The sequence below is a fragment of the Balaenoptera physalus genome (genome assembly GCF_965194825.1).
Source record: "Balaenoptera physalus genome assembly, chromosome: X".
Lineage (NCBI taxonomy): Eukaryota > Metazoa > Chordata > Mammalia > Artiodactyla > Balaenopteridae > Balaenoptera > Balaenoptera physalus.
In genome coordinates, this window is record NC_138903.1 from 104,334,342 (window position 1) to 104,358,912 (window position 24,571).

Consider the following 24,571-nt stretch of genomic DNA (forward strand, 5'->3'; position numbering starts at 1 on the left):
AACTCATAAAAGAGGAAGTACAAATGGACAATTAACATATGAAAAATTGTTCAATTTCAAGAATAAATGCAACTATGAGACACTATTGATCTGTATTCTGTAGGTTAACCATTGTACCCTAGAGGCCTTATCTAAGTCTACAGACAAACCTCCCAAAGTCCTAAAATATGGAGGGCAACTCTTGTGCCATCACAACCACTGGTTTGGCTGATTTGAATGTATGTACATATCTGGTGAGGAATGTCTATAGCTGAGAAAAGCAATAAATTTGTATAAGAGGTACCACATTCATTAAGATGACCAGTGGCCAGCTTCACTTGCATATTTACAAATATATCAATCTCCCAAGTTGTATAATTGATTTAGGGGGCCAAGATTACATTATTTTAATTGCAGCTTTACTCAAAGCAAAGACATATTTCTTGAATGAATACAGTAATTCACCATGTTTTTTACTTCTTCCATCTATTCATTCATTCAGCTAATGTATATTGACCATATCCTATGTGCCCAGGCACTGGGGATGAAGCTATGAACAAGACAGACGGGATCCCTGCTCTCATCAAACCCAACCCTCGCTGGAGTTACAGAGCAGGACTAACACGATCTGCTATTAAAAAAAATAAACTTTTGCCTATTATGTAGTGATGTTTGAAGGATGTGCTTCGACTCTGTAGTGTATGTAAATTCAAATACCAACAAAGTGGTGTGGCAGCTAGTTTTGAGAGTATGGGTATAAATAGACTCATGCTTCACTAATTTGTTATGGATATTAGCTTGCTTTTAGTGTTTAAACGGATAGATGGAGCCAACTTTATTTGTAATATAGGCATATTATATATCTATTAAGCTTTTGATAATTATTTTTCAGAACCAACAAGCCAAAATAGCACAATTGTACCTCCCATTTGTTGGACTGCTTTTGGAAAATATACAGCGATTAGCGGGTCGAGATACCTTGTATTCTTGTGCAGCCATGCCTAATTCTGTAAGTAGTAATGTGTTTCTATTGTCATTTTATCCTGTTTTATTGACTGTATTGGGAATTAGGGTCATACGCTGTATGGTCTCAATAGTGCACCTTTTACAACATTTTAAATTTATACTTTTTCCTGGAGCAGTGCTTCTCAAATCTTAATGTGCATATGGATCACCTGGGGAATGAAGACAGAGATTCTAAGGTAGTAGCCCTGGGGTGGAGCTTGAGATGATGCGTTTCAAACAGGCTCTTGGCTTTTTCTCGTCTAAGGACCACACTTTGAGTAACGAGGTCCAAGAGAACACCAAGAATCCTCTGTGCTCAGTGTTTTCTTTTTAAGATTTGCTGCTGTTACATGCCTTCATATATTTATTCAACCAGAAAACTGAACAAAACATTCACTTTGCAAAATGTTAGGCACCAGGGATTAAACTGTATTCCTTTGCTTCTCCCTCTCTTTGACAGCCTCCTCTCAGCACTTCCTGGTGAGTGGCTTTTAACTCATCACAGTCGGTCTGTGCTTTTTTCTCCCCTTAGAATCTTAGAGTTGAAAGGAACTTTGGAGGTGATCAGTCTCCCACTTGGCAAAACAACCTTTTGCCATAGTAGTAATTAAAACTTTCCTTCTCACATTAGATCTACAAGATTTTCTATCCACTGGTCCTAGTTTTGCCTTCTAGTGATACATAGAACACATCCATTTCTACCTCCACGTGATACCCCTTCACACATGTCCCTTCTAAATTTTTCTCCAGGCCAGATATCTCCACTTCATCATTTGTTGTTTCAAACCCTTTACATTTCTTGGTTGGAGTCTTCTGGACATGCTCCATTTTACCGATTGCCATTTTAAAATGTGGTGTATACTTTGCAGTCTGTCCAGTGGGACTAATAACTCCTGCCCCACCCCCACTCCACGTTCTGCCTGGCCCAAGATCACCTTCACATGTTCAGTAGCCAAGTCACATTGTTGGGTGGCAGGTGAAACTGTGTCCTTTACAGCTTCCTTTGGAAATTCCCCATAATAAATGTCCGTAGATTTGTCAAGCCTACCCTGGGTTCCTGAGAAAGCTGCTTTTAAGCCTCGCTTGATTGCCTGTAGCTCCCAATTATGTAAATCAGCTAAATGTGGACGCTATATCACCTACCTGGGTGTCAAGCAAGCCTTTCTTCACAAACACAGTTACTCATGCTTATGCACACTCCACAACATTTGACAGTGATATTTGGAAATATTTTACTTATCTATTCTTTCTTTTGCAACTCAAGATCATGTAGGGCCTCTGGTCACACCTCTCCTTCTAGTATTGCCCTTGCTTCAAGGAGGAGAATGGAACCATGTTTAGATCACACCAGTTGCAGCTTTTACCAGCCACCTAGAGTTGTGTCACTTTGCCAGAGGTCATGGTTGTAACAGCGTACCAGGATCCATTTTTAAAAGAGATGTCCCCTAAATACCAATACTGATATGTGACTTAGACTTTCACAGTGAGCTTTGTTTAAAATTAGGGTACCATCTCATTGTTAATTCCGATTTCTTATCCTAGTGTACAAATGTATTTAAATGACAGAGGTATCACACTGTGTTACAGGCATCCAGAGATGAGTTTGCATGTGGCTTCGCTTCACCTACAAGTAGAGGGAGTCTGAGCACTGACAAAGACACCGGTAATTAAAAGTCCTTTAAAGATTATACGTGGCATGGCTGTTTAGAAATGCACCCTATACTTCTCTGTAGTTTTGAAATATTTCATAATAAAAACTATACATAGCATGATCTCTACTAAAGTTTAATTAAAATCTGACACACACTTGCAGCCACATTTCTTTGCTTAGGTTTCCTCGTCTCAGCTTGTGTAAAATTTAGCTTAGTATACTAAGAAAATAAAGGATAATGAGAAAAACACTGGTTTCCAATCCTCTGTCTCCAGTCCTGGACAAGACACTTCCTTTCTCTGGGCCAGACTTTCCTTATCTATAAAATTATCTAATTGTTTGCCTTTATTTTATGACTTGCAAGGAATTTCTTGTAGTTTCATCCATGTTAAAGTGTTTCAAGGAAAAAAAATTGTTTACCCTTTATTTGGCTTCTTATGGTGTTTTAATGTAATATATAAACTTCACATTTTAGATGACCAAGATCTATTTCCTAAAATATGTCTTTACTTAAATTAACCTAGTGCTTAGTTTTAAAAATATTTTTGACAGTTCTTCCTGTTGCTAACAAGGACTTGGCTTTTTTCCAGCTTATGGGTCTTTTCAAAATGGACACGGAATTAAGAGGGAAGATTCGAGAGGTTCGCTCATCCCAGAAGGAGCAACAGGATTTCCAGATCAGGGCAGCACTGGTGAAAATGTAAGAACCTAAATATATAGGATAACCCTAGTGATGTGTTAAGCTACAGCAGTCTTTCTTTTTATGCAAATAGGGGTCTCTCTACTCTCCTGTAGTCTGTACTGGATCTGTAAAAAGCATCCCATAATTCTTGGATGTTGTAGCAGTTCCTTCCTATCCTGGCAGCTGCTACTTGGATATTTTGAAACTGTTTATAGAGGATAAGGCATTCATCTTTAAGAGTTCCAACTTTGAATACCTCCTTTAACCCTAACACTCTGTAAACCTGTTCTAGAGAGGGAAGGTTCAAGTTTAAAATGCCTAATGTACCTTGTCACTTAAATCACTCCCTGGCAGGATTCAGCTTTTTATTCTTTTGTAATAGAGTAATGACATTAACATGGGAGAAGAAAAATTAGGTCCCCAAATTGATGATCTCAGCATCCCAGAATCACTTAATCACAATATATTCTCTAACTCTTCCATCAAATTATTTCAAGCCTAACATTAAAGTTTGGGATATGTCTGCCTTGAGACAGAAACCTCACTTTAGACCAGTAAAGCCTTGTCACGCTGCTACGTAAAATCAGAGAATCATATAAAGTTAGAGTTAGAAGGGTCCATAAAAATAATAAATTCCAACTCTCAATTTACAAATTAAAACTGGGATTGTGACTTAGGACAACCACACAACTATGGCAGGGCCAGGCCTGAACCCAGGTTTTCTAATTCCGGCACTTCTTCTAGATCATGGCATTCTTAGGGTGCATCTGGGGGACTTTATAAAAATGGATAGCTGAGCCTCATGCCCAGAATTTGTTTCCGTCAGTCTGGGGGCTTTTGCTCATTTGTGTTTCTAAGCTCCCAGGTGATGCTGATGCCGCTGGTTGGGAACCACCCCTTGAGAACCACTGGACTATATATACTCCATTGAGTCTTTGCATAGTTAGTAATTTAATCATAAAGGTTCTCATTTCACACCATTTAGAATTAAGACAACAGACACTGTCATAGGTAAGGCACATAAAGGACAAAGAGGCTAAATGACTTGCTAGTAGTCACACAGCTAGCAAGCGTTCAGAACCTAGATGTTTTGCTCCAAGTAGAAGTTCTTGGTGAATCCTACATTAGTAAATATACATCCCCAGCCCAGGTTAGTTCAGCTGAAAGTATTGGTTTCTAACAAGGGTACATTCGTTAGGAGATTGTCATTGCTGTATTCATACAAATCCCCAAATAAGTCAGATCTTGTCATGCTTAACTGCTATTTTAACAAAAGTCACTAAATAATAGGAACATCACTACTTTGTAGAGGCTCTAATTTTGAAGTATTACTGGGTCCTCCTTAGTAAAATTATCTTGTAATGTCATTAAGCCCCTTTTTTAAGATAGATTTTCCGACCTATTATTTAGACATTGGATTTTAATAAACTCTAAGGAGAGACTGAAGTTAAAGAGTTTAAAATGTTTCTTATGCTTCGATGTACCTTAGTTAAGTTTCTCCTTGACGTAAAAGCTTTTTTTCCTGGAATAGCCACATATGATTGTTCAAAATGTTTTCTTACTAAAACACAGGACCTATGGGAATGAAACATACACGGTATATTCATGGCTATATCTTGATGAAGACTGCAGGGTAATTTCCAGTGATATTATTAGGTACAGTAGCAAAGAAGAGTCAGCCCATTTACCTTCCAAATGTGATATAAAATTTGGATTTATGCTTAGAATTTTCCCAAACAGAGGACTAACGGTTAAAACAGTTATTGAGTTAAAGGCTATGGGAAGCTACAGTACCAATATTGTTTCACAAAAGTCCTATCTTTGTATTACAGACTCGGCAGAGTTCTGCAAGGAGTAGTGTATCTCAGTATAACCGATTGGATCAGTATGAAATCAGAAGCCTCTTGATGTGCTATTTGTATATAGTAAAAATGATTTCTGAAGGTGAGTTACCAGCATATTAATCGTGGACTGTACTCCACCCTCACAGGTTTACAAGTTCATGCAACAAATATTTGACCATCATCTGCATGTAGAACACATGCACATTAGAAACAGAACTTTGAAGACTCTGACCTTAGAATGTTCCTATATTTTAACTAAAAATAGGTTCATTTCGGTCATACAGGTTTGATTCTTTGAAATAACTTTTTTTTTTTAATTTAAAAATTAGTTTCTAAAGTGAGGCAATAGTTTTAGAGGTGCTAAACATTTTTTTCATGCAGAGCATATAATGCAGTAAATGACCAACGTAAACAGAAGAAAATAACAATAACCAGTGTCATAGTTAACACTTTAGCTTTTATTTGACCCAGGATTTGGAAAATCAAAAGCAAACAAAAAGACAGGAAGGGTTCTGTGAGGGTAAGGAATGTCATTGTTATCTTTTGCAGTACCATTATACAGTTTTGCATGGTGTCAGGTTCTTTTCCAGGCTCTGTTCTCTTTTCCTTGGTGTATAATTGTATTATTTCCTAGTATTACCATTTCTTCTTTACCCTATATGATAGAATATAACCATTTTCATAAACTGCATGTCCTCTGGAAGTAAAATCAGAAGGTTATCTTATTCTGAATACCACATTTGTTTACACAGTTCCCTCCCCTTTCTTCCTTTTCTGTTTTTGCTCAAAAAAAAAAAAAAAGTAAGCAGGAATGAAGAACATAAAAGCACCTGGGTTCTGATCATCATAATACAGTAGTTAAATTTTACTTTTTTTCTATTTTTCTATTTTTTTATTTCATTTTTAGTAAATATTAAATCTTTTTTTGTAATAATGCAGCATATAAAAACATAAAATAAGTTGATAGTTAACTCACTAGAAACATTGAAACAAATCAAAAGCTAGATATGAATGGTTAATTCTAAAGTATATTAATAAAACAGGTTTAAATAACCAGAATCTTCAAGTTCTAAGAATGTATGATTTAGAGTAAACATCAAAGATTATTGAGGCTATGTGATAAGCCTCCATGTTTGGGTAAAGAAAACAGTAAAGGGAAATCATTTTCAATGCTGGTGGTATTTCATTCCAAGAGATAATGGATCAGTTAATAATTCACAGCTCACTGTTTTTGTCTCCCCACAATGCTGTTATCTTTGCAGTACCATTATACAGTTTTGCATGGTGTCAGGTTCTTTTCCAGGCTCTGTTCTTTTTTCCTTGGTGTATAATTGTATTATTAACTAGTATTACCATTTCCTCTTTACCTTATATGATAAACTATAACCAAAGGATTTTCATAAACTGCATGTCCTCTGGAAGTAAAAGCAGAAGGTTATCTTATTCTGAATACCACATTTGTTTACACAATTCCCTCCCCTTTCTTCCTTTTCTGTTTTTGCTCAAAAAAAAAAAAAAAAAAGTAAGCGGGAATGAGGAACATAAAAGCACCTGGGTTCTGATCATCATAATACAGTAGTTAAATTTTACTTTTTTTCTATTTTTCTATTTATTATTTCATTTTAAGTAAATATTAAATCTTTTTTTGTAATAATGCAGCATATAAAAACATAAAATAAGTTGATAGTTAACTCACTAGAAACATTGAAACAAATCAAAAGCTAGATATGAATGGTTAATTCTAAAGTATATTAATAAAACAGGTTTAAGTAACCAGAATCTTCAAGTTCTAAGAACGTATGATTTAGAGTAAACATCAAAGATTATTGAGGCTATGTGATAAGCCTCCATGTTTGGGGAAAGAAAACAGTAAAGGGAAACCATTTTCAACCCTGGTGGTATTTCATTCCAGGAAATAATGGATCAGTTAATAACTACAGCCACAGCTCACTGTTTTTGTCTCCCCACAAGGTGAAAAGTGGGGGAGTGTAGAAAGTGACTGCTAATATGTATGGGTTTTTTTTTTAGGGTGATGAAAATATTCTAAAACTGTGGTGGTTTTATAAGTTTTTACATGTACCATAAACTACTGTATTGGGCACTATTTAAATGGATGAGTTTTATGGCACATGAATTCACTTAATAAATTTGTCTTTTTTTTTTTTAAGGCCCAAGAGGCAACATGGAAAAAAAAAACTGGAAAGAAAAAGAAAAAAGTAGTTGAATACCACCACAGCCCAGGGAAAGTAAGAAGGAGGGTGGTAGGGGGAGAGAGAGAAGGAAGGAGGAGAGGGAGATGCATCGTTGACTAGTTCTCCTCTCCTCCACCCCAGTACACATGTGCACACACGCCCACATACCACATACAGTGTTAACCAGTGACAAGCCGCTGGCTGCTTTTTTCATGTCATGGGTAAAACCATAACTGCTTTGTTTCTTGAGAACTTCATAGTTCCCCCTCGTCTTGTAAATGTTGACCTTGCTTGCTAAATATTTGATCTTTGTTGGTTAGGTTTTTCCTTCTTCTGTTCTTGCTTTTTGATTTTTAAAAGCAAATTTTTAATGACTAGCATACAGTCACATCTCCTCTTTATCTTCTGTAAATGTAAAGTCATGCTGCATGGTATCTGTAAAGTCATATTCATGTTATTTCGAAAAAATATCTGCTTCTTGGTCCTTCTCAATGAATGTATTCTAGTTACCTTGTCAAGTCCAGTAAATATTTCACTTTCGTTACTCTATATGCATTTAAATGTTGAACTCTTACAGTCCACACCCTTTAGGTCTTCTCTTGGCTTTCAGTTTTTTGGGCTTTTTATTGACTCATAAACAGTAGCAACTTAATTTCAGCAAAAAGATGGTAGACCCTACACTTTCATATGGAAGTACAGGGATTCTGAAGAATGAGTTTCCTTCTCTGTAGCTGAAATTTATTAACTGGCAATAATTCACTGTTTCAAAGTCTTAGTCATTTGCCCAACTTTTGTGTAGGTCTTATTGCTTTGTATATTATATTCTGAGAAGTGTATCAGAGTCAGGGGTTATCAGTTACACAGTCTGAATTGACAGCAAGACTGTCCTCTTGGAAAAGAAAAGCAGTCTCCTTAAGAGAGAGGAAGAGGGAAAGCTACTTCCTTCTTTCTGACTGTACCCTGGCTTTTCCCTTTATTGCAGACCCCAAAATGAAACTCTGGGTCTCACCTTGTGGCTTATCAGCACCATGCGCTGCACCTGTAGATTCAGTAGTATTCTTCCTCACAGTCAACTCTTCATTGAAAGGTGTCTGGCCACAGCTGTCTCTCACCGAAAATCCAGTTTTGCAATGAGCAACACCAGTCACTGATCTTCTTTTCCCACTAGAAGTACAGTCAAAAGGAAGTACATTTAAAGGGCGCTTTTCCTTTCTCTGTGTAAAAGGAGCAAATGAGCTAGTATGACCAGGCATAGCTTCCTCTGAAGTTTCAGATACTAATGGAGTAGGTCGTTTTTCTCTCGCAGAAATACTGGAAGGGCTCCAAGAGAAGTACATCTGAGCTCTACGCTTTTGTGTGGAGGTCTTCTGTGTGAAAATCAGTTCCTTTTGTGTATTGCCAAGCCTGTCTTCAGGAAGGCTGAAGTCACCTTGAAATCCATACCTGCTCTGAGCGCCAGGTTTAGATGTTAAAGGAAAACTTACAGATGACTTCCGGTTGGCACTGCTTACTGTGGCAGGCTTACTGCTGTTAGAGGAACTCTCCAGAGGGGTCTCTGGCACCTCAGAGATGCCCTCACCATAAAGTGGACCTGGAAACGTGGGACTCCGTTGCTGTTCCTTTTTGCCTCCAGATCTCATCTCTTCAGTATTTGACTGCTTTACCAGTCTGACAGGCAGATGCATCTGAGATCTGGGTGCAGGCTTCCTGACTGAAAAAACTAGCCCGCTATTTTGAGTGCCAGGAATGAAGTCGTCATCACTATCAGAACTAGAAGGATGAAGGTGTTGCTCCTTCAGTTTTAGTCTTGCAGAAAGCTGTTGCTCCTTCAGTTTTAGTCTTGCAGAAAGCTGTTCATTTTCTTCTCTTAATTTACTCCTTTCTGCCAAGAGCGAAGCAATAAACTTCATATTTTTTTGTTGGATATGGTAAAATTCTTTCTGTAGCGTCTTCCTGTACATTTCGTTCACTGAACAGCAGTCACATATTTTAGAGCTTAACTTATTTCGCAGGTCATGGATGGTGATATTCAGGATTTTCTGTTGCTCCATCAACTCTTCAATTTTGGCTTTGGAGCCCGCCCGCCTTCTGTCTGCCAATCGCTCTTTCCTCAGACTGGTTAGTTTCCTCTGGAGACGGAGTACCTCCCTGTCATGCAGCTCTTTTAGGATTAGCCAGTTTTTTTTAAAAGCGTCAGAAGACAAATCACAGACGCTAACCTGCTTTTTATCTCTTGCGTGAGATCTCCGGCCACTTCCCTTGTCTCCTCCACCCACGTTCCCCTGCTGCATCTCGTCTCCCTGACTGGGACTGGGAAACAGTGGAGACAAACCGCCGCCGGCAAAATGGCGGAAGGGCTGCTGACTAGAGCTGGGCCGCGAACGGGACGAGAGTTTCACCCCTTCTACAGACCTGCGAAGAGGCTTCAGAGCACAAGGCGGGTGCGAGGATGGCTCGGAGGTGGACAGAAGGGCCCGGTTTGGCGGCGGAAAGGAGACCCGAGCCTCCTTTTGGCGGGAAAAGCCAGTGCGCAGAAGGAAGATAGCGCCTTCAAGCCGGCCTGTAACGAGAGGCTGGAGAGACCGGAAACGCAGTGACTTCTGGGAGAGCCACGCTGCGCTGAGCTGGAAGGGCTCCCGAAGGCGGAGGGGGGGGGGACCGGAAGTCAGTGCTCACTTTATTTTTGAAACAAATCTAATTTGACCTTATGTTAGCATCTTTATTCCTGATGATCAGTATTTTATAAACATTGAAAACTGTCAGTACTCATGGTCTTGAGTAAATTGGGGAAATAAAGTCAAAACCCACACACTCTTCCCTCCCTGTCACCCCTCCGTTTAGCCAACATTACCTAGTCGTCCATCCCTATCTTCAGAGGCTCTCGCGAGGCAGGCCACTACGTCATTGCCTACTTTTGCGATCCCTACCAGGTTTTTAAATTTAGAAGTGGACCTGCTGACACCATTAGCTATATCTGAACAGGATAAAAAAGGAATGGAAGGTTAAGTGAGGGCAATATTTTTCTTTTTAAAAAAGTCTCCGTGAGTGTGTTGGAAGTAAAAAAAAAAAAGGGAACAGCTCACAAGAGAAGTGTATGTGATAGGTTTAAGGGACTTTTATATCTGAAATAGTAGTTCCATTAATGTGTGTGTATGTTTGTATATTGCCAGGACTTCAGGGTTGATAATCCAAAGGCAAAGAGGAAAAAGAAAGTTATCAGTCTCTTCCTCTAAAGTTTAAAGTTCTCAGACTGTTTGGTTCGCAGAGCCCTTTGAGTAGCAGGCGAAGGTGCTTGACCCTACCTTCGGAAAAATGTACTTAAACGCACCATCTTGCATAAAATTTTAGGAAGCTTATTAAAAACCCCAGGTCTACTTCCCTTCCTCTGTCTTCAGGGATGATAAGCCATCCAAAAGAACATTTATAAAATACATAAAAATAATTGTTGAAGTTGAAATAATTACAGATTAAAAGGTATATTTAGAATTAATTCAAAAGAATACAGTGTGGGTATTGGGCAGTGAGATGAGATAGGAGGGGAGGATATAGATGAGACAGAATTGGCTGTGAGTTAATGGTTGTTGAAACTAAGTCATTGGTACATTGGAGTTCACTGCGCTATTCGCTGTAAGATCTATGCTATCTCAAGATGTAACACTTTATTCATTCCATTTTCAGATACACTCTTAACTTACTGGAATAAAGTATCTCCCCAGGAGCTCATAAACATTCTTATACTTCTAGAGTAAGTTATATTAACTTATTTTCATAAAATTTCCTCTTATTTTTGGGAGCTTAATTTTTATACATAATAAAATATTACCCCTTTTCTGTTTTCAACAGCATATTTGTTAATAATGTAGGAAATGATAAACTATTTTGATAGTTTAGAGGCTGACATACAGGTTCTTCACACATAGACAGAAGAAAAACATGGAGATGAAATACTTGTGATATTATAGAAAACTCTAGCTAATAATAGTGCATCCTTGCAGACCATCAGGAGTCTTTCTGTGATCTGGAAAACTGGAAGTGGCATCAGCTGTCCTAAATCATTCATTTAGAGCAGATGCTGGCTTAATGGAGCAGCTTAAATGTTGGAATTTAGAATTTGTACTCTTATGTAGAGCTGAGTAATTCTACCTACTTCAGAAATGCATATATATATATATCCATATATATATATATATATATATATATATATATATATATCTATTGCAAGGTCCTTAGGGAAAAAAATCTAGCCTTTTCCTAGGTGGAGGTTGGAAATTGTCCTGTATTGTATGCTGAGCTATTTTTACATCATTATTGAAAGCTAAAAGAAAAATTAGAATGAAATGTAAGAAATTTCTAAATAAATAGTACACATATATGATATCATGTGTGTGTGTCTACCAAAACACAAAGAGGGTAATCTATGCATAAGAACTTAGTAAAGTCTTTCAAAATTTTGCAGAAAATGTCAGCAAATAAAAATTACGATTAAAAAAAACTACTCTAATTATATTGAAATGTTTACTAATGAAAATATATGATGTTGGGGATTTACTTTAAAAAAATAAAGGCAGTAGGGAGTGTGGAGGGAGAGCATGGGACCTGTTTGGGGTAGAAGTTAAGAATGGCCATGAGCTGATAATTGTTGAAGCTGGTGGGTGCTGGGTATGTGGGATTTAGTTTGCTGTCCTCTCTACTTTTGTATGTGTTTGAGATTTTCCATACTAGAAAGTATTTTAATGCCATTATAAAAAATATAGCAATTGCCCCAATTTTTAGGGCTTAAGAACCTTTTTAGGTGTTACTCACTGTGCTAGAGACCTTTGCTGTGACACACACTATAAAGCACAAGGGATGATTTGCATTGACGGTTTTTTAAAAAATATGTCATTAGAATTGTATATGAAGACATGGAGCTTTTTGGTGCTGATGTAATTGTAGCAAATAAATGTAGAAAGATATAATACGGCAAGTAGTTATTTGTATATTTATTTTTGTATACCAAAACATATTATTGTAATATGATTTTAAATGGGTCATTCTTTGTGACACATGAATTTTCAAATATTACTTGTTAAAATGCAAAGTATGGTAATATCTTACTAACATGCTCTTGTTTTTCTTTCTAGAGTATGTTTGTTTCACTTTAGATATATGGGGAAAAGAAACATAGCAAGGTAATTCCCATAGCACTGCAATTTCCACTTTTTTTCTTCTCTTCCAACAGAGGGCAGTCTTAATTATGCCATGTATAACCTAGATGATTCATTTTGAGTTGACATTAAGATACCCATGATTTATTTAATGCGTCTCAACTCAAAGTTGAAATTAATCTGATGTGAACATTTTTTAAGTTTTCCAGAGGGTAGTAGTTAGACTGATATGCAGAGTTTCTGTTCTACTCCTAGAACAGATGCTTGTCTCTTCTGAAGGATGTGAGAAAGGGCTAGATCAAGGGGAAGGCAGGAAATCGTAAAGTGAGGACAACTGTAAGATCTGTACTTTTATCTACGACCTGTCAATACTCACCTCAGTTACTAACGTGAATAGAAATCCCCAACAGCAATTGGGACGTGCACTATATATTATTTATTTCTTCTTTTTGCTGTGTAAGTCTTAGTGAAATAAATACTTAATGAGGAACTGTAAGGAAAAGATTACTTGCTTATTTCAATAAGATATATTTCAGGGGTAGAGTTAGTCATTAAAGGAACTCAAATAGAATTCTTTTTTTAAGTAAATTCCATGGCACTTCCAAAAACTAAAGAGGCTGTTTGGATGAGGTTTACTGCTGAGTCTCTGGAACATCCTAATAATTCAGGGGATGATTTCCAGTGTCTTCCCAGCACTGGGAACTGGTTTAGAACTGGTATGGTAACTACCACCATGAACCTTAACCTCTAAGATTCTGCTGACCCACCCTCTATGTTTATTAGAGGATAGACAAACTCTTTTTCTTCCTTAGTTCCTGTATTACCCGGTTGTAATTTTTTTTAATGGAACCTTAAAATTAAAGGAAAACAAAGAAAAATGTGCAAATAGACATGTTTATAGAGTAAAAATTTCTGCTCCAAGTTTAACTCAGGTCCAGAAACAGATTAGATAGGCACTCATTCTTAAACATCTAACTCCAGGAATTCTTCCACCTCACGTCAACTCCGAGTATCCCTCTTACTGTTTTCTCTGACTCTTGCCTTTCCTTACCTCCTGAGAAAAGACTGGATCTTATTGGAGTGTTGTCCACTTTACTCTGATATTTTTGAGGAGAAGAAGGGGAGTAAGAAACTCTCTAAATTCCTTACTTGTATTCGTATAGTATAAGCTATTTTAAATATACATTAAGCTTCATACAATTTCCAGTGATGCCTCATTTAAGCCAAGTAAATACTGAGCATAACACAGTGTTTATGTGGAAACCTAGTCATTTATTAGTTTAAAAAATCTAACGTTGAGATGTATTCTCAGAGTGCTCCATTTCCTAACTTTAACATTTATTTTAGGGTGCATGATGCCTGGATGTCAAAACACTTTGGAATAGACCGAAAATCGCAAACCATGCCAGCTCTTCGAAACAGATCAGGAATAATGCAGGCCCGGCTTCAACATCTTAGTAGCCTGGAAAGTTCATTTACACTTAATCACAGTAAGTGAAAAATGTGTGTAGGGTACCCATTTGAAACAGATATTTATACTATTTAATCTTAAAGAAGTACTGGCTTAAATCTCCAATACAATTGGTAATCATCTCCCATACATACATACAATTGCATATCTCTGTTTATGAACAGTCATTTCATCATATGTGAATATATGATAAAATATGCATGGATTTTTCAGCAATTTTAGGTAATGATGGGTTTTTTTTCTTAGTTCAATATCAAGGAAGTTAATTTTCCCTTTGAATTATTGTTCTTATATTATTTTACATTCGATATCCTTTATTCCTACTTTAATGCAAATAACGGCATCTTAATATAATAGTATGTATAATATTTGTTTAGAGTTGCTATTGTTCATTCAGTGATCTTAAGGGATTGTCCATGCTGAGCTGACCACAGAAATCAAAGAACTGTAAATAGTACTTTGACAAAGATGTATTTCACATAGGTTGAAGTATTGACAAGTCGAATAAGACAAGGAGGAAGCTACAGGGTTATATAAATGGAAGCTATCCTCTGAAAAACAAATATTAATAAAAAAGTCAAAGAGTGAGATAAACGTTCATTTCCACGCAGTCCTTTGGAGGTTGCATAAAAGGAAGCCAGCAGAACTGGCTTTGCGATAAGGGCTGATAATAAAAACAAATGTCTTGAGCAGATGGACCTGAGCTAATAGAGTCAAGACCTTTAAAAAAAATGCATGTCTTACAGCCTTCAGCTTTGCTCTTTGTCACTTGTAAAAATATCAATATAATAAACCTGTGTATTTCAGTTGGCCCAGATGCTTTGTTTTCCTTCTGATTTAGAAACATCTCATACCATTGGCATCATTGAAAACATCTGGCCATAGGGCACCACTGTATGTAATGTAGCTGCATTTCTATGAGTTTCTCATTTTTGCACACATAATTAACAGCACAGCCTAAAATGCCTCCTGCGTTATTTCCTGGTTACATCACCATAGTTCATCACTGAAATCTTGTCTCCAAAGAAGTGGGCACCTAATTATTTGTTGCAGAGCTGTTGATACAGAGCTGAAGTAAAAATCAGTGGAATTGATTAACCCAGACCATATTTGATTAAGGAGTAAACACAGTGAAACTCATTAAGTCTGCAGGTATTAAAAGCCTGCTTTCTTTGTGTTTGTCTCTCTCTCTGAGTCTTTGGGGGAGAAAATCATTCAAAACTGTTATGTGAATCTCTGTGTTGGGCAGTTTTAATTTTCTTTTTTTTTAAATCCCAGGTTCTGCAACAACTGAAGCAGACATTTTCCATCAGGCACTTCTTGAAGGCAATACTGCTACTGAAGTTTCCCTAACAGTACTAGATACCATATCATTTTTCACCCAGTGCTTCAAGGTAAACATGAAGAGTTAGAACTCAGTTGGTATCATTGCAAAGAAAATATTATGCAAAAACTAATTAGTCAGACGAAGCTTAGTATAGTATAAAAGCCCCCGGTGAGCAGTCAGGAAACTTGGATGGCAGACCTAGTTTGGCTCCTGTGTGACCTTGGGAAATCACTGAGACTCGTGTGCCACATCCATAAAATGAGAGGATTGGACTAATTTGCCCTGAATTTCCCTTCTCTTTTATTTTCCTGTTTAAAAACAGTTTTCTTTCACACTTTTATGAAAATATCCAGTACTTTTTAGCCCAAATTATGATTGAGTCAGTTTATCCAAACACCCGTTGTGATGAGGTATCTTGTCAAGCCAGATGATGTCCAGGCAGGCTGGCCGGCTGGCTTCCCTCATCAGGTGCCTAGTGGTTTTTCTCAGATGCTTGCCTCTCGATACAAATCATCATTGCTAGGATTAAAAAAAAAAGAAGAAGAAATTAAAAGCAATTATCTTGCAGGGTTGTTGAAGATGTAAAATGAGATAATGGATGTGAGAGTGCTTTGAAAAGTAAAGACTGTATAACTATAATGAAGGGTAACAGTAGTGGGAGAACTCAAAAGTGAAAACTCTTGCTGGCTTTTCATCTGAGTTATACAGATTTTTTTTCTTTTCTTCCCCCCTTCTCTAAGTAATTCAGTTAATTGCTTCAGCCCTCCGGATTTACTATGGAAACCTGGCCTGTGCTTTTCCAAGAGGCTTATCAGGGAAAACTGAATTAGATACTAATAAGAAATAGGCTGCAAAATCCCTTTATGAAGTATTAAGTTTGTTCTGATTAAAATGCAACCCAAATTCATTTTTTATTGTGCCAGTAAGTAAGACATTTGGTCTCAAGGTTTGCATTGTATTCCTTCCTCCTATTCAAATACTTCTTATTTGTTTAACGTACATCTCTTGGTAGATGTCAGGCACTATCCTAAGTGCTTTAGAAACATTAACTCACTTTTTTGTTGTGGGTCTGGAGGTGGAAAAGAGGACTGCAAATGGGCACCAAGGATCTTTTTGAGATGATGGGAATGATTGGGTTGTAATGGTTGCAGAACTCTGGAAATTTACCAAAACTAATTGAATCATGTACTTAAAATAGGTAAATTTTGTGGTATGTAAATTATACCTTAGTAAACTTAAAAGTACAAATGTGGACTCACCTTTAATCCTCACACTAGCTTCGTGATATAGATACTGTTATTTTTCCCATTTTAAAATGAGGAAACTGAGGCTCACAGGGAAGTTAATGTCACATAGGTGGTTAGTTAGCAGAATCAGGATTCTGATCTAGGCCAGTTATCACAAGAGTCCATGCTTCTAACCACTACCCCATGCTTGTTAGAGGTAGACTAACAGAAAGATCAAAGACCATTCAGGGATTCTGGCTATCAAGGTTACTATTAAATCTGTTACAGGTTTGCATATTGTTTTGGTTCGTTGTTGTTACTTTTGGCCAAGTTGTAACCCGGTAATTAGTTTCTTGAGGGATAGGAGAGCAGGGCTGAAGGTGTTAACCAATGCCTTTTTTTTAAAGGTTCACAAACCAATAGATATTTCTCTACAATTTGTTGTTTCTCTTATATCTCTATTTGCAAGGAACATTTAAACAATTTACGTAGTCTGTTCAGTTGTGATCCCTGTTATTATCTCTACTCATAGAGGGTTTAATTTGTCACCAGTGGCTAAAGATATCTTATGCTAAACATACATTTAAAAGCAAATTAGATACTAGACTTTTAAAATGGAATTGATGTTTTCCTTAATTCTTACATTACTTTGTCAGAGAAATACAAAGGCTGGTTACCTTGTATCCATTTTTAATTTACTGATTTCTGAATTGAGGAGCAATATGGTTAGGTTAATAGAAAATACTCTTCCCATACTAGTTCTGTATTTGCTGTGTTATACTGGAAAAAGATTTTTTTTCATCTATTTAAAATTGTGGAATTAAGTATAGATGTAGTTTATATAGTATTTTGAGATTTCCAAGTTGAAAGATGGCACAGATGATTTTAGATTATGTTAAACTTTTTATTGTTACTTTTCAAGCAGTGGTTTGATAAACAGGTTGTTGGTAAAGCGTGTTCTCTCATTCTAGGGGGAGCAGCATAAACTATTTCTGCAAATTTTTTTTTCATGTTTTGTAGAGCCAACTTTTAAATAATGATGGCCACAACCCGTTAATGAAAAAAGTATTTGATATTCATCTTGCTTTTCTTAAAAATGGGCAATCTGAAGTGTCGCTGAAACATGTCTTTGCCTCACTGCGAGCTTTCATTAGTAAGGTAAGAGCAGAGCTTTGTGGCTGCGAGTGGCCTTGCTTCATAGCAAGAAGGAAAGGGGAACAGGGATCATTGCGAAGACCTCTCCAAACCTCAGATAAGGAAGCCATTAAATCCTGCCTTTGTAAATATTAGAACAGCAAAATACGTAAAGAGAGCCTGACCAGGCATTCCCTAAAATCAGCACGTGCTTTTTATTTTGTCCTGTCATTCCTTTCTGAAGAGTATCATTTTAAAACTACCAACTGCCAGTTTTTCTTCTCTTTTGCTTCTTTTGAAAGTATTGTCATGCTGAAGATATATAAGCTGTGAGGGTACTCATGTATAAGCACTTTGAAAGCGGAGACCAAGTCTTATAACCCCAGGGCCTTGTATGATATCTTGCAAATCGTAGGCACTCAATACACGTTCAGATGAATGAATCCTTCTTTTCAGTGCGAATTGGATCTGTGGGCTCTAAATTTTCAGACCATTTACCTCATCTAAACTAAAACTTCAGACTAGGCTTTTAGGAATAAATATGACTGAAACAGATAGCAAAGATTTATTTCTGGTCTGGTTTTGATAGCTTTTAAACATAATTAAAAGCATCAGGAACCAAGATGGAGTTAAAATTATGGAAAGGCACAGTCTAGGCCTCCACTCTGGTATGTGTAACTCCAACAAGACAAATTCAGTTAACCAATTTGTGTAATAGGATAGCTGAGTGTGGAAAACTTTTTTGTCATTATTTGTATGGCAACTTACGGGGTTTAACTGATATAGAAATTAGGTGATCTTGAAGGTTTATTTTTAAATTGCCATTCTTTTTTTTTAAATTTTTTTATTTTTGGCTGCATTGGGTCTTTGTTGCTGCACGCGGGCTTTCTCTAGTTGCGGCGAGCGGGGGCTACTCTTCATTGCGGTGCGCGGGCTTCTCATTGCGGTGGCTTCTCTTGTTGCGGAACATGGGCTCCAGGTGTGCAGGCTTCAGTAGTTGTGGCACGTGGGCTCAGTAGTTGTGGCTCGCAGGCTCTAGAGCGCAGGCTCTGTAGTTGTGGTGCAGGGGCTTAGTTGCTCCGCGGCATGTGGGATCTTCCCGGACCAGGGCTTGAACCCGTGTCCCCTGCATTGGCAGGCAGATTCTTAACTGCTACGCCACCAGGGAAGCCCTAAATTGCCATTATTTAATACAATTTTTTGAATAAAGAAATAAATGGAAAACTGAGTTCAGTGCAAGCATGTTACGAGAAACTAAGGGAAAGAGATTCAGAAATAATTCATTTAACAAACAGTTACTGGGTAGGTACTTACTGGTGTCAGACATTGTGTCAGGGATACAGTCTGAGGACTTACTGTCCAGTAGAGGGAAACACACACACATTGATGCACATCCACAAATACCATTAGGCTAAAAGAAGTCTATACAGAGAACTGAGGATGAACAGGAGAAGGACGGGAAACACTAATTTAGCAAAAGTTTCTCTGCAGCACTGGAGTTAGGATTTAGTATGGACTCAGCAAGAGATGAGACTGAAGAGGTCGATGGGGACCGGATGATTATGTCCTCATCTTAGGAGTTAGACTTCATCTTTTAGGCATCAGGGAGCATGAAAGCACCATAATTAGATTTTTATTAAGAAAACTGTTGCGGGAGGGGGAGAATCTCTTTTTTTTTTTTTTTTTTAGGTTTGACTTAAAATTTTTATTATTCTATTCATTAGCCTAGCAAATTTAACAATTACTTTTTTTTTTAACATCTTTATTGAAGTATAATTGCCTTACAATGGTGTGTTAGCTTCTGCTTTATAACAAAGTGAATCAGTTATACACATACAATATGTTCCCATATCTCTTCCCTCTTGCATCTCCCTCCCTCCCACCCTCCCCATCCCACCCCTCTAGGTGGTCACAAAGCACCAAGCTGATCTCCCTGTGCTATGTGGCTGCTTCCCATTAGCTATCTATTTTACATTTGGTAGTGTATATATGTCCATGACACTCTCTTACCCTGTCACATCTCACCCCACCCCCTCCCCATATCCTCAAGTCCATTCTCTAGTAGGTCTGTGTCTTTATTCCCGAGAATCTCTTTAAAAAGTAGCCTGGAAGCCTAGTCTCTGCCCTCATGAAGCTTTCAGTGGGCAAGGAGGGTGGGGCAGAAAATAAACAAGTAAATAAAACAGTATTGTCACAAGTTCTAGGAAGGAACCAAGGCGTTGAGATAGAGAATAATGATTTGTGGGAGTTACCTTACTTTAGATAGGTTTGTCACTTTTAAAATGAGACCTGAAATAGGAAAAGGCGCCAGCTGTTTGAAAAGCGTAAGGAAGAACATTCTAGGGAGAAGGACAAGCATATGCAAAGGCCTGGAGTTGGGATAGAGCTTGAAATTCTGGGAACTGCAAGGCCCAGTTTAGCTGGAATGTAGGGAGAAAAACAACATAGAAGGGGATGGAAGAGGAATCTATAGAGGAGATGAGAGGGAGCAGTCACAGAAGTAGGAAGAAAGGCAGGAGAGGATATCATGGAAGCCAAAGGAGAAAAGAGTTTCAGCATTATTATGCAGTACAGAGTGGTCTAATAAGATAAGGTGGAAAGGGAGTCCATTGGAATTGGCAATTACAAGGTCATTGATGATTTTGGTCATTGCCCACTCAGAGAAGTGATGTAGGTAGAAGACTTCTTTTTTTTTTTTTTTTTAAGTCAGGAGATGTCACATTAAAGTCTCCTTTTTTTTAAAAAAAAATTTATTATTTATTTAATTTATTTTTGGCTGCGTCAGGTCTTAGTTGCAGCACACGGACTCTCTAGTTGAGGCACGCGAACTCAGTAGTTGTGGTGCGTGGGCTTAGTTGCCCTGCAGCGTGTGGAATCCTAGTTCCCTGACCAGGGATCAAACCCACATCCCCTGCATTGGAAGGCGGATTCTTTACCACTGGACCACCAGGGAAGTTCTGGTAGAAGACTTCTTATAGCGGATTAACTACACTACAGCTATGCTTTCCCTTCCTTTATTTTCGTACTAGAGTATCTTGCCCAACAAGATTTGGTTTAATCCGGTGAGACTATTGATGAGATCTTTCAACTGCCAACTAGAAAACATTTATTAAACTTTCATAGCATTGCACTTGGTGTTAAGGTGATAAAAAGAAGATAGGTTCCTATGATATGGGTTTAAATTCAATATTCCCAAGAAATAATTTTGAAAGGGTGGCCCTCCTAGCTTCACACTCCCTGAAAAACATCCATTGTGTACCCTGGAGCAGCTTACTACTTGCTTGCCTAGACATGTAAGCATGGAAGATTGTAATAAGCCTATGTTACATGTATAGTTTGTTTTCCACGAAACAGAGTGAATACGTTCTCAAAGTAGCAGCCACTTGCCTGTTTTGAGAATGTCACTTTTTTTACTCTTTTTCTATGCCAACATGTATTTTGATCAACAGTTTATGAATAGAGGATGCACATGTTTATGTTTGTGTGTGTACACTTCATCTAGACCCCATTTTGTTTAAAGATCAACTTTATTTGCTGAATAGATTCCTGGTATAATTTTCTCAGCATTTGGAAGTTCATAATATAAGGAACTGTTTAAATATAAAGCAAAAGAGTAAGTAATGCAGATTGTCCTAACCATTTTTAAGGCCCAAATTGAGACCCATCAATCATTCATCATTTCAGTCTTTCATTAATTTAATACATATTACTGAGAACCTAATTATCTTCTTTTCCAGACCATTATGAGCTCTTCTTAGATCCGTAGCACTTATAGTCAGCACCTCACATTTTTGTAGAGACTTGTATACTGACTTGCATTGTTCTGTCATTAATACATGCTGGTCTTTATGTTTTTAACTAGTTTGGGTTCTCCAGAGCGGAGCCCTAGCCTTGTGTTGATTTTGTATCCTCAAAGCACCCAGCATAGTTTTAGGTTAGAATATAGTAGGCACTTGATAGTTGATTGACTTTTATGATTGGGTTTTCAGGTACTTATTTATGTTTTTCCTGTTCTTTAGTTTCCCTCAGCCTTTTTCAAAGGAAGGGTAAACATGTGTGCTGCATTTTGCTATGAGGTTTTAAAGTGCTGCACATCAAAGATTAGCTCAACCAGGAATGAAGCCTCTGCACTTTTGTATCTTCTGATGAGAAACAACTTTGAGTATACCAAAAGGAAAACCTTTTTGAGGACACATCTGCAGGTCAGTGAAAACCAAAGCTCCTCTTCTTTCTTCTATTCAATCTTTAGCCTCTATGTCAAGATCTAGAGCTACCCAATCCAATACAATAGCTATTAGCCACAGGTGGCCATTTAGCACTTGAAATGTAGCTAGTCTGAATTCAGATCTCCTGTAAATATAGAATACACATTGGCTTTTGAAGACTAAGTACAAAGAAGTAAAATATCTCAATTGTTTTATATTGACTATATGTTGAAGTGATATTTTGGATATATTGGGGTAAGTAAAATAAATTAAAATTCACTTGTGTCTTTTTACTTTTTAATGTGGCTACTGGACAATTTAAAATTACACATGTGACTCAGATCATATTTCTGTTGGACAGCACTACTCTACAGCATAGGTGTTAAGAGCATAGATTCCAGATTCCAGATTCCAGGACTATCACACACTGTGTGACCTTAGCAAGGGCTTCCTTAGTCTCTCAGTGCCTCAGTTGCCTCATATGTAAAATAGTGGTAAATATCCCTACCTACCTCGTACGGTTGTGGTGAGGATTAAATGAGATGATTAAGTAACAAACAAAGCACTTGTGTTTTTCATGTGCCAGCATGCCCAGTTAGTAAAAAAAATGAGAGAAGTCTCAAGGTTTAGTAGAAAGCATAGACTTTGGAATTGGACCTACCTGGGCTTAAATCATAGCTCAGCTACTTACTTACTTATGTGACCCTAGGCAAGTTACTCAATTTGTCTTAACTATTTGCCTCATCTGTAAAATGAGACCAAGTATGTTTCACCTTGCAGGGTTATCATGAGGGTTAAAAATAAAGTGTGTGTGGTGCCAAGCACAAAATACCTGGCACATAATAGACACTGAGTACGTGGCAGTTGTTTTTCAACGTCTCCATGTTTTTTAGCTTATCTGATGAAACAACTCTGAATTAAACAACAATTGGGACTTCTTGGCACAGTAGCCCTCTTCATAATATGGGAAATGCTTGGTCATATTTCTGTCTTCACTGCCATGGTCTGTCCCGTTGCAGTTGTTTATTGGAGACTGGGTTATAAATGAGGAAACAGCCATAAGCAGCTTTTTAGAAACGTCATCAGTGATTTGGAAATCTGATAGAAGTATATGCTTCCTGTAAAACTCTTCTATATAGTTACTTTTGGATACTAGGGCCAGCATTATATGTTAGGGTATCTAATATTTGCTTTCATAGAGGTGTCACTTGTGTACCACCTTCCCCCAAAACATTTCTGCAATTAGTGTTCTGGTGTATCTGAAATTCCCCAGTAGGGTCCATTCTTCTGGGTTAAAACATCAATTTTTCTCAAGTCCTTTATTCAAATATAAATGAATTAATAAATGTGCAGACTTAGAACCAGGTTCTAAGTGGTCAATAAAGTGGGTAAGTAGTAGTATTATGATTATGATCTCTTTAATCCTCCTAACAGCTCTATGAAGTAGATATTGTTATCATCCCCATGTTGCAAATAAGGAAAGTGAGGCACAGGAGGGGTAGTTAACTTTCTCAAACCCACTCAGTGAATAATGGATAAAGTCAAGATTTGAATCTAGGGCAGTTTCACTCAAGAGCCTGCACTCAGCTCCTACGGTATCTTGCTTCTCCGGATCAAGGGTAAAGCTTCCAGCCACTAACACCTTAGCCTGAATCATTTACACATTCAACCAAAGGAGCCTGAGAAATTAAAAAAGCACCATTATGTTACATTATACTGCTATCATTATGTAATGTATATGCCGTAACATATACTGCTATCTAAACTAGACAGGCCCTAGTCAGAAACAAAGAAGGGAGCTGAGGCCCTGGAGTTGGAAGTCCAGCACACTGAAATAGACTAGTGAAAAGAAAGGAGAAACCATCAAGAAAAAGGTCATTTCTTCCCAACTTTGCCATAGCTACTACGTAGCAGGCATATTGAAAGTAGAGACCTGACCACCATTGTACTAGTTCACTAATTATGAAAACAGTTTTAGATCTAGCTGTGCCATGAGTTTGGAAGGTTTTTCACATCTAACCAAGAAAAGTCCCAATAAAATTTGTAATTAGGAACCTCTGAAGTTGCTATTTCAATAGAAGAGTTTAAACCCCTCATGTATGAAGAAAATAGATTTTGATGGAACTATGTAGGATCTTCAAAAGAATTTCATATGAGTGCTTATGGGTTTGTACAATGATGAAAATAAGCAGCATTTATTCAAAAGACATTTGAAAAAATGGTGTTTGCTTCTTCCCACAGATTATCATTGCTGTAAGCCAGCTGATAGCTGATGTAGCACTAAGCGGAGGATCGAGATTTCAGGAGTCTTTATCCATTATCAGTAATTTTGCAAATAGTGACAGACCTATGAAGGTATGCTCTCACTTCAAGTAAAAAATTAGAACTGCGTTCACTGTCAGGGAAGTTTACACTCCTCAAGTTAAACTGTGTGTTGGAGTCACAATTTTTATATAGTATAGAGTTTATAGAATGTGAGCTTCACAAGTCAGAGCTTTGTCTTGTATACCACTGCACCTCTAGCACCTAGAACACTGCCTGGTACACAGCGGATATTCAATATTATTTGAATGGATGGATCAATGGCTATAGTGTGTATACATAGTTATGATAGGATTCAAATTTTTTCTGGGCTTGATTTTTAAACTTGCTCAGAAAAGAAATGGGTCCTTTCTTAACAGTTGTTACCATTTATAAGATTGGTTAAT

General features: G+C 37.5%; 1 protein-coding gene across 7 annotated transcripts in view; it reads left to right on the top strand.

Moving 5' to 3' along the window:
- The window catches only part of DOCK11 (dedicator of cytokinesis 11), a 190,509-nt gene that overhangs the window by 119,475 nt on the left and 46,463 nt on the right, over nucleotides 1-24,571 (top strand). For 5 of the 7 annotated variants that reach the window (XM_082445483.1, XM_082445485.1, XM_082445479.1 and 2 more), the window contains 11 exons: nucleotides 872-988; nucleotides 2,572-2,647; nucleotides 3,226-3,335; nucleotides 5,150-5,261; nucleotides 11,032-11,098; nucleotides 12,477-12,524; nucleotides 13,848-13,990; nucleotides 15,250-15,365; nucleotides 17,545-17,682; nucleotides 21,678-21,860; nucleotides 24,105-24,218. In XM_082445483.1, coding sequence (XP_082301609.1) covers nucleotides 872-988; nucleotides 2,572-2,647; nucleotides 3,226-3,335; nucleotides 5,150-5,261; nucleotides 11,032-11,098; nucleotides 12,477-12,524; nucleotides 13,848-13,990; nucleotides 15,250-15,365; nucleotides 17,545-17,682; nucleotides 21,678-21,860; nucleotides 24,105-24,218 — 1,224 coding nt within the window. The remainder of the gene's footprint in view (nucleotides 1-871; nucleotides 989-2,571; nucleotides 2,648-3,225; nucleotides 3,336-5,149; nucleotides 5,262-11,031; nucleotides 11,099-12,476; nucleotides 12,525-13,847; nucleotides 13,991-15,249; nucleotides 15,366-17,544; nucleotides 17,683-21,677; nucleotides 21,861-24,104; nucleotides 24,219-24,571) is intronic. The other 2 variants (XM_082445482.1, XM_082445484.1) reach the window with 2 other exon arrangements.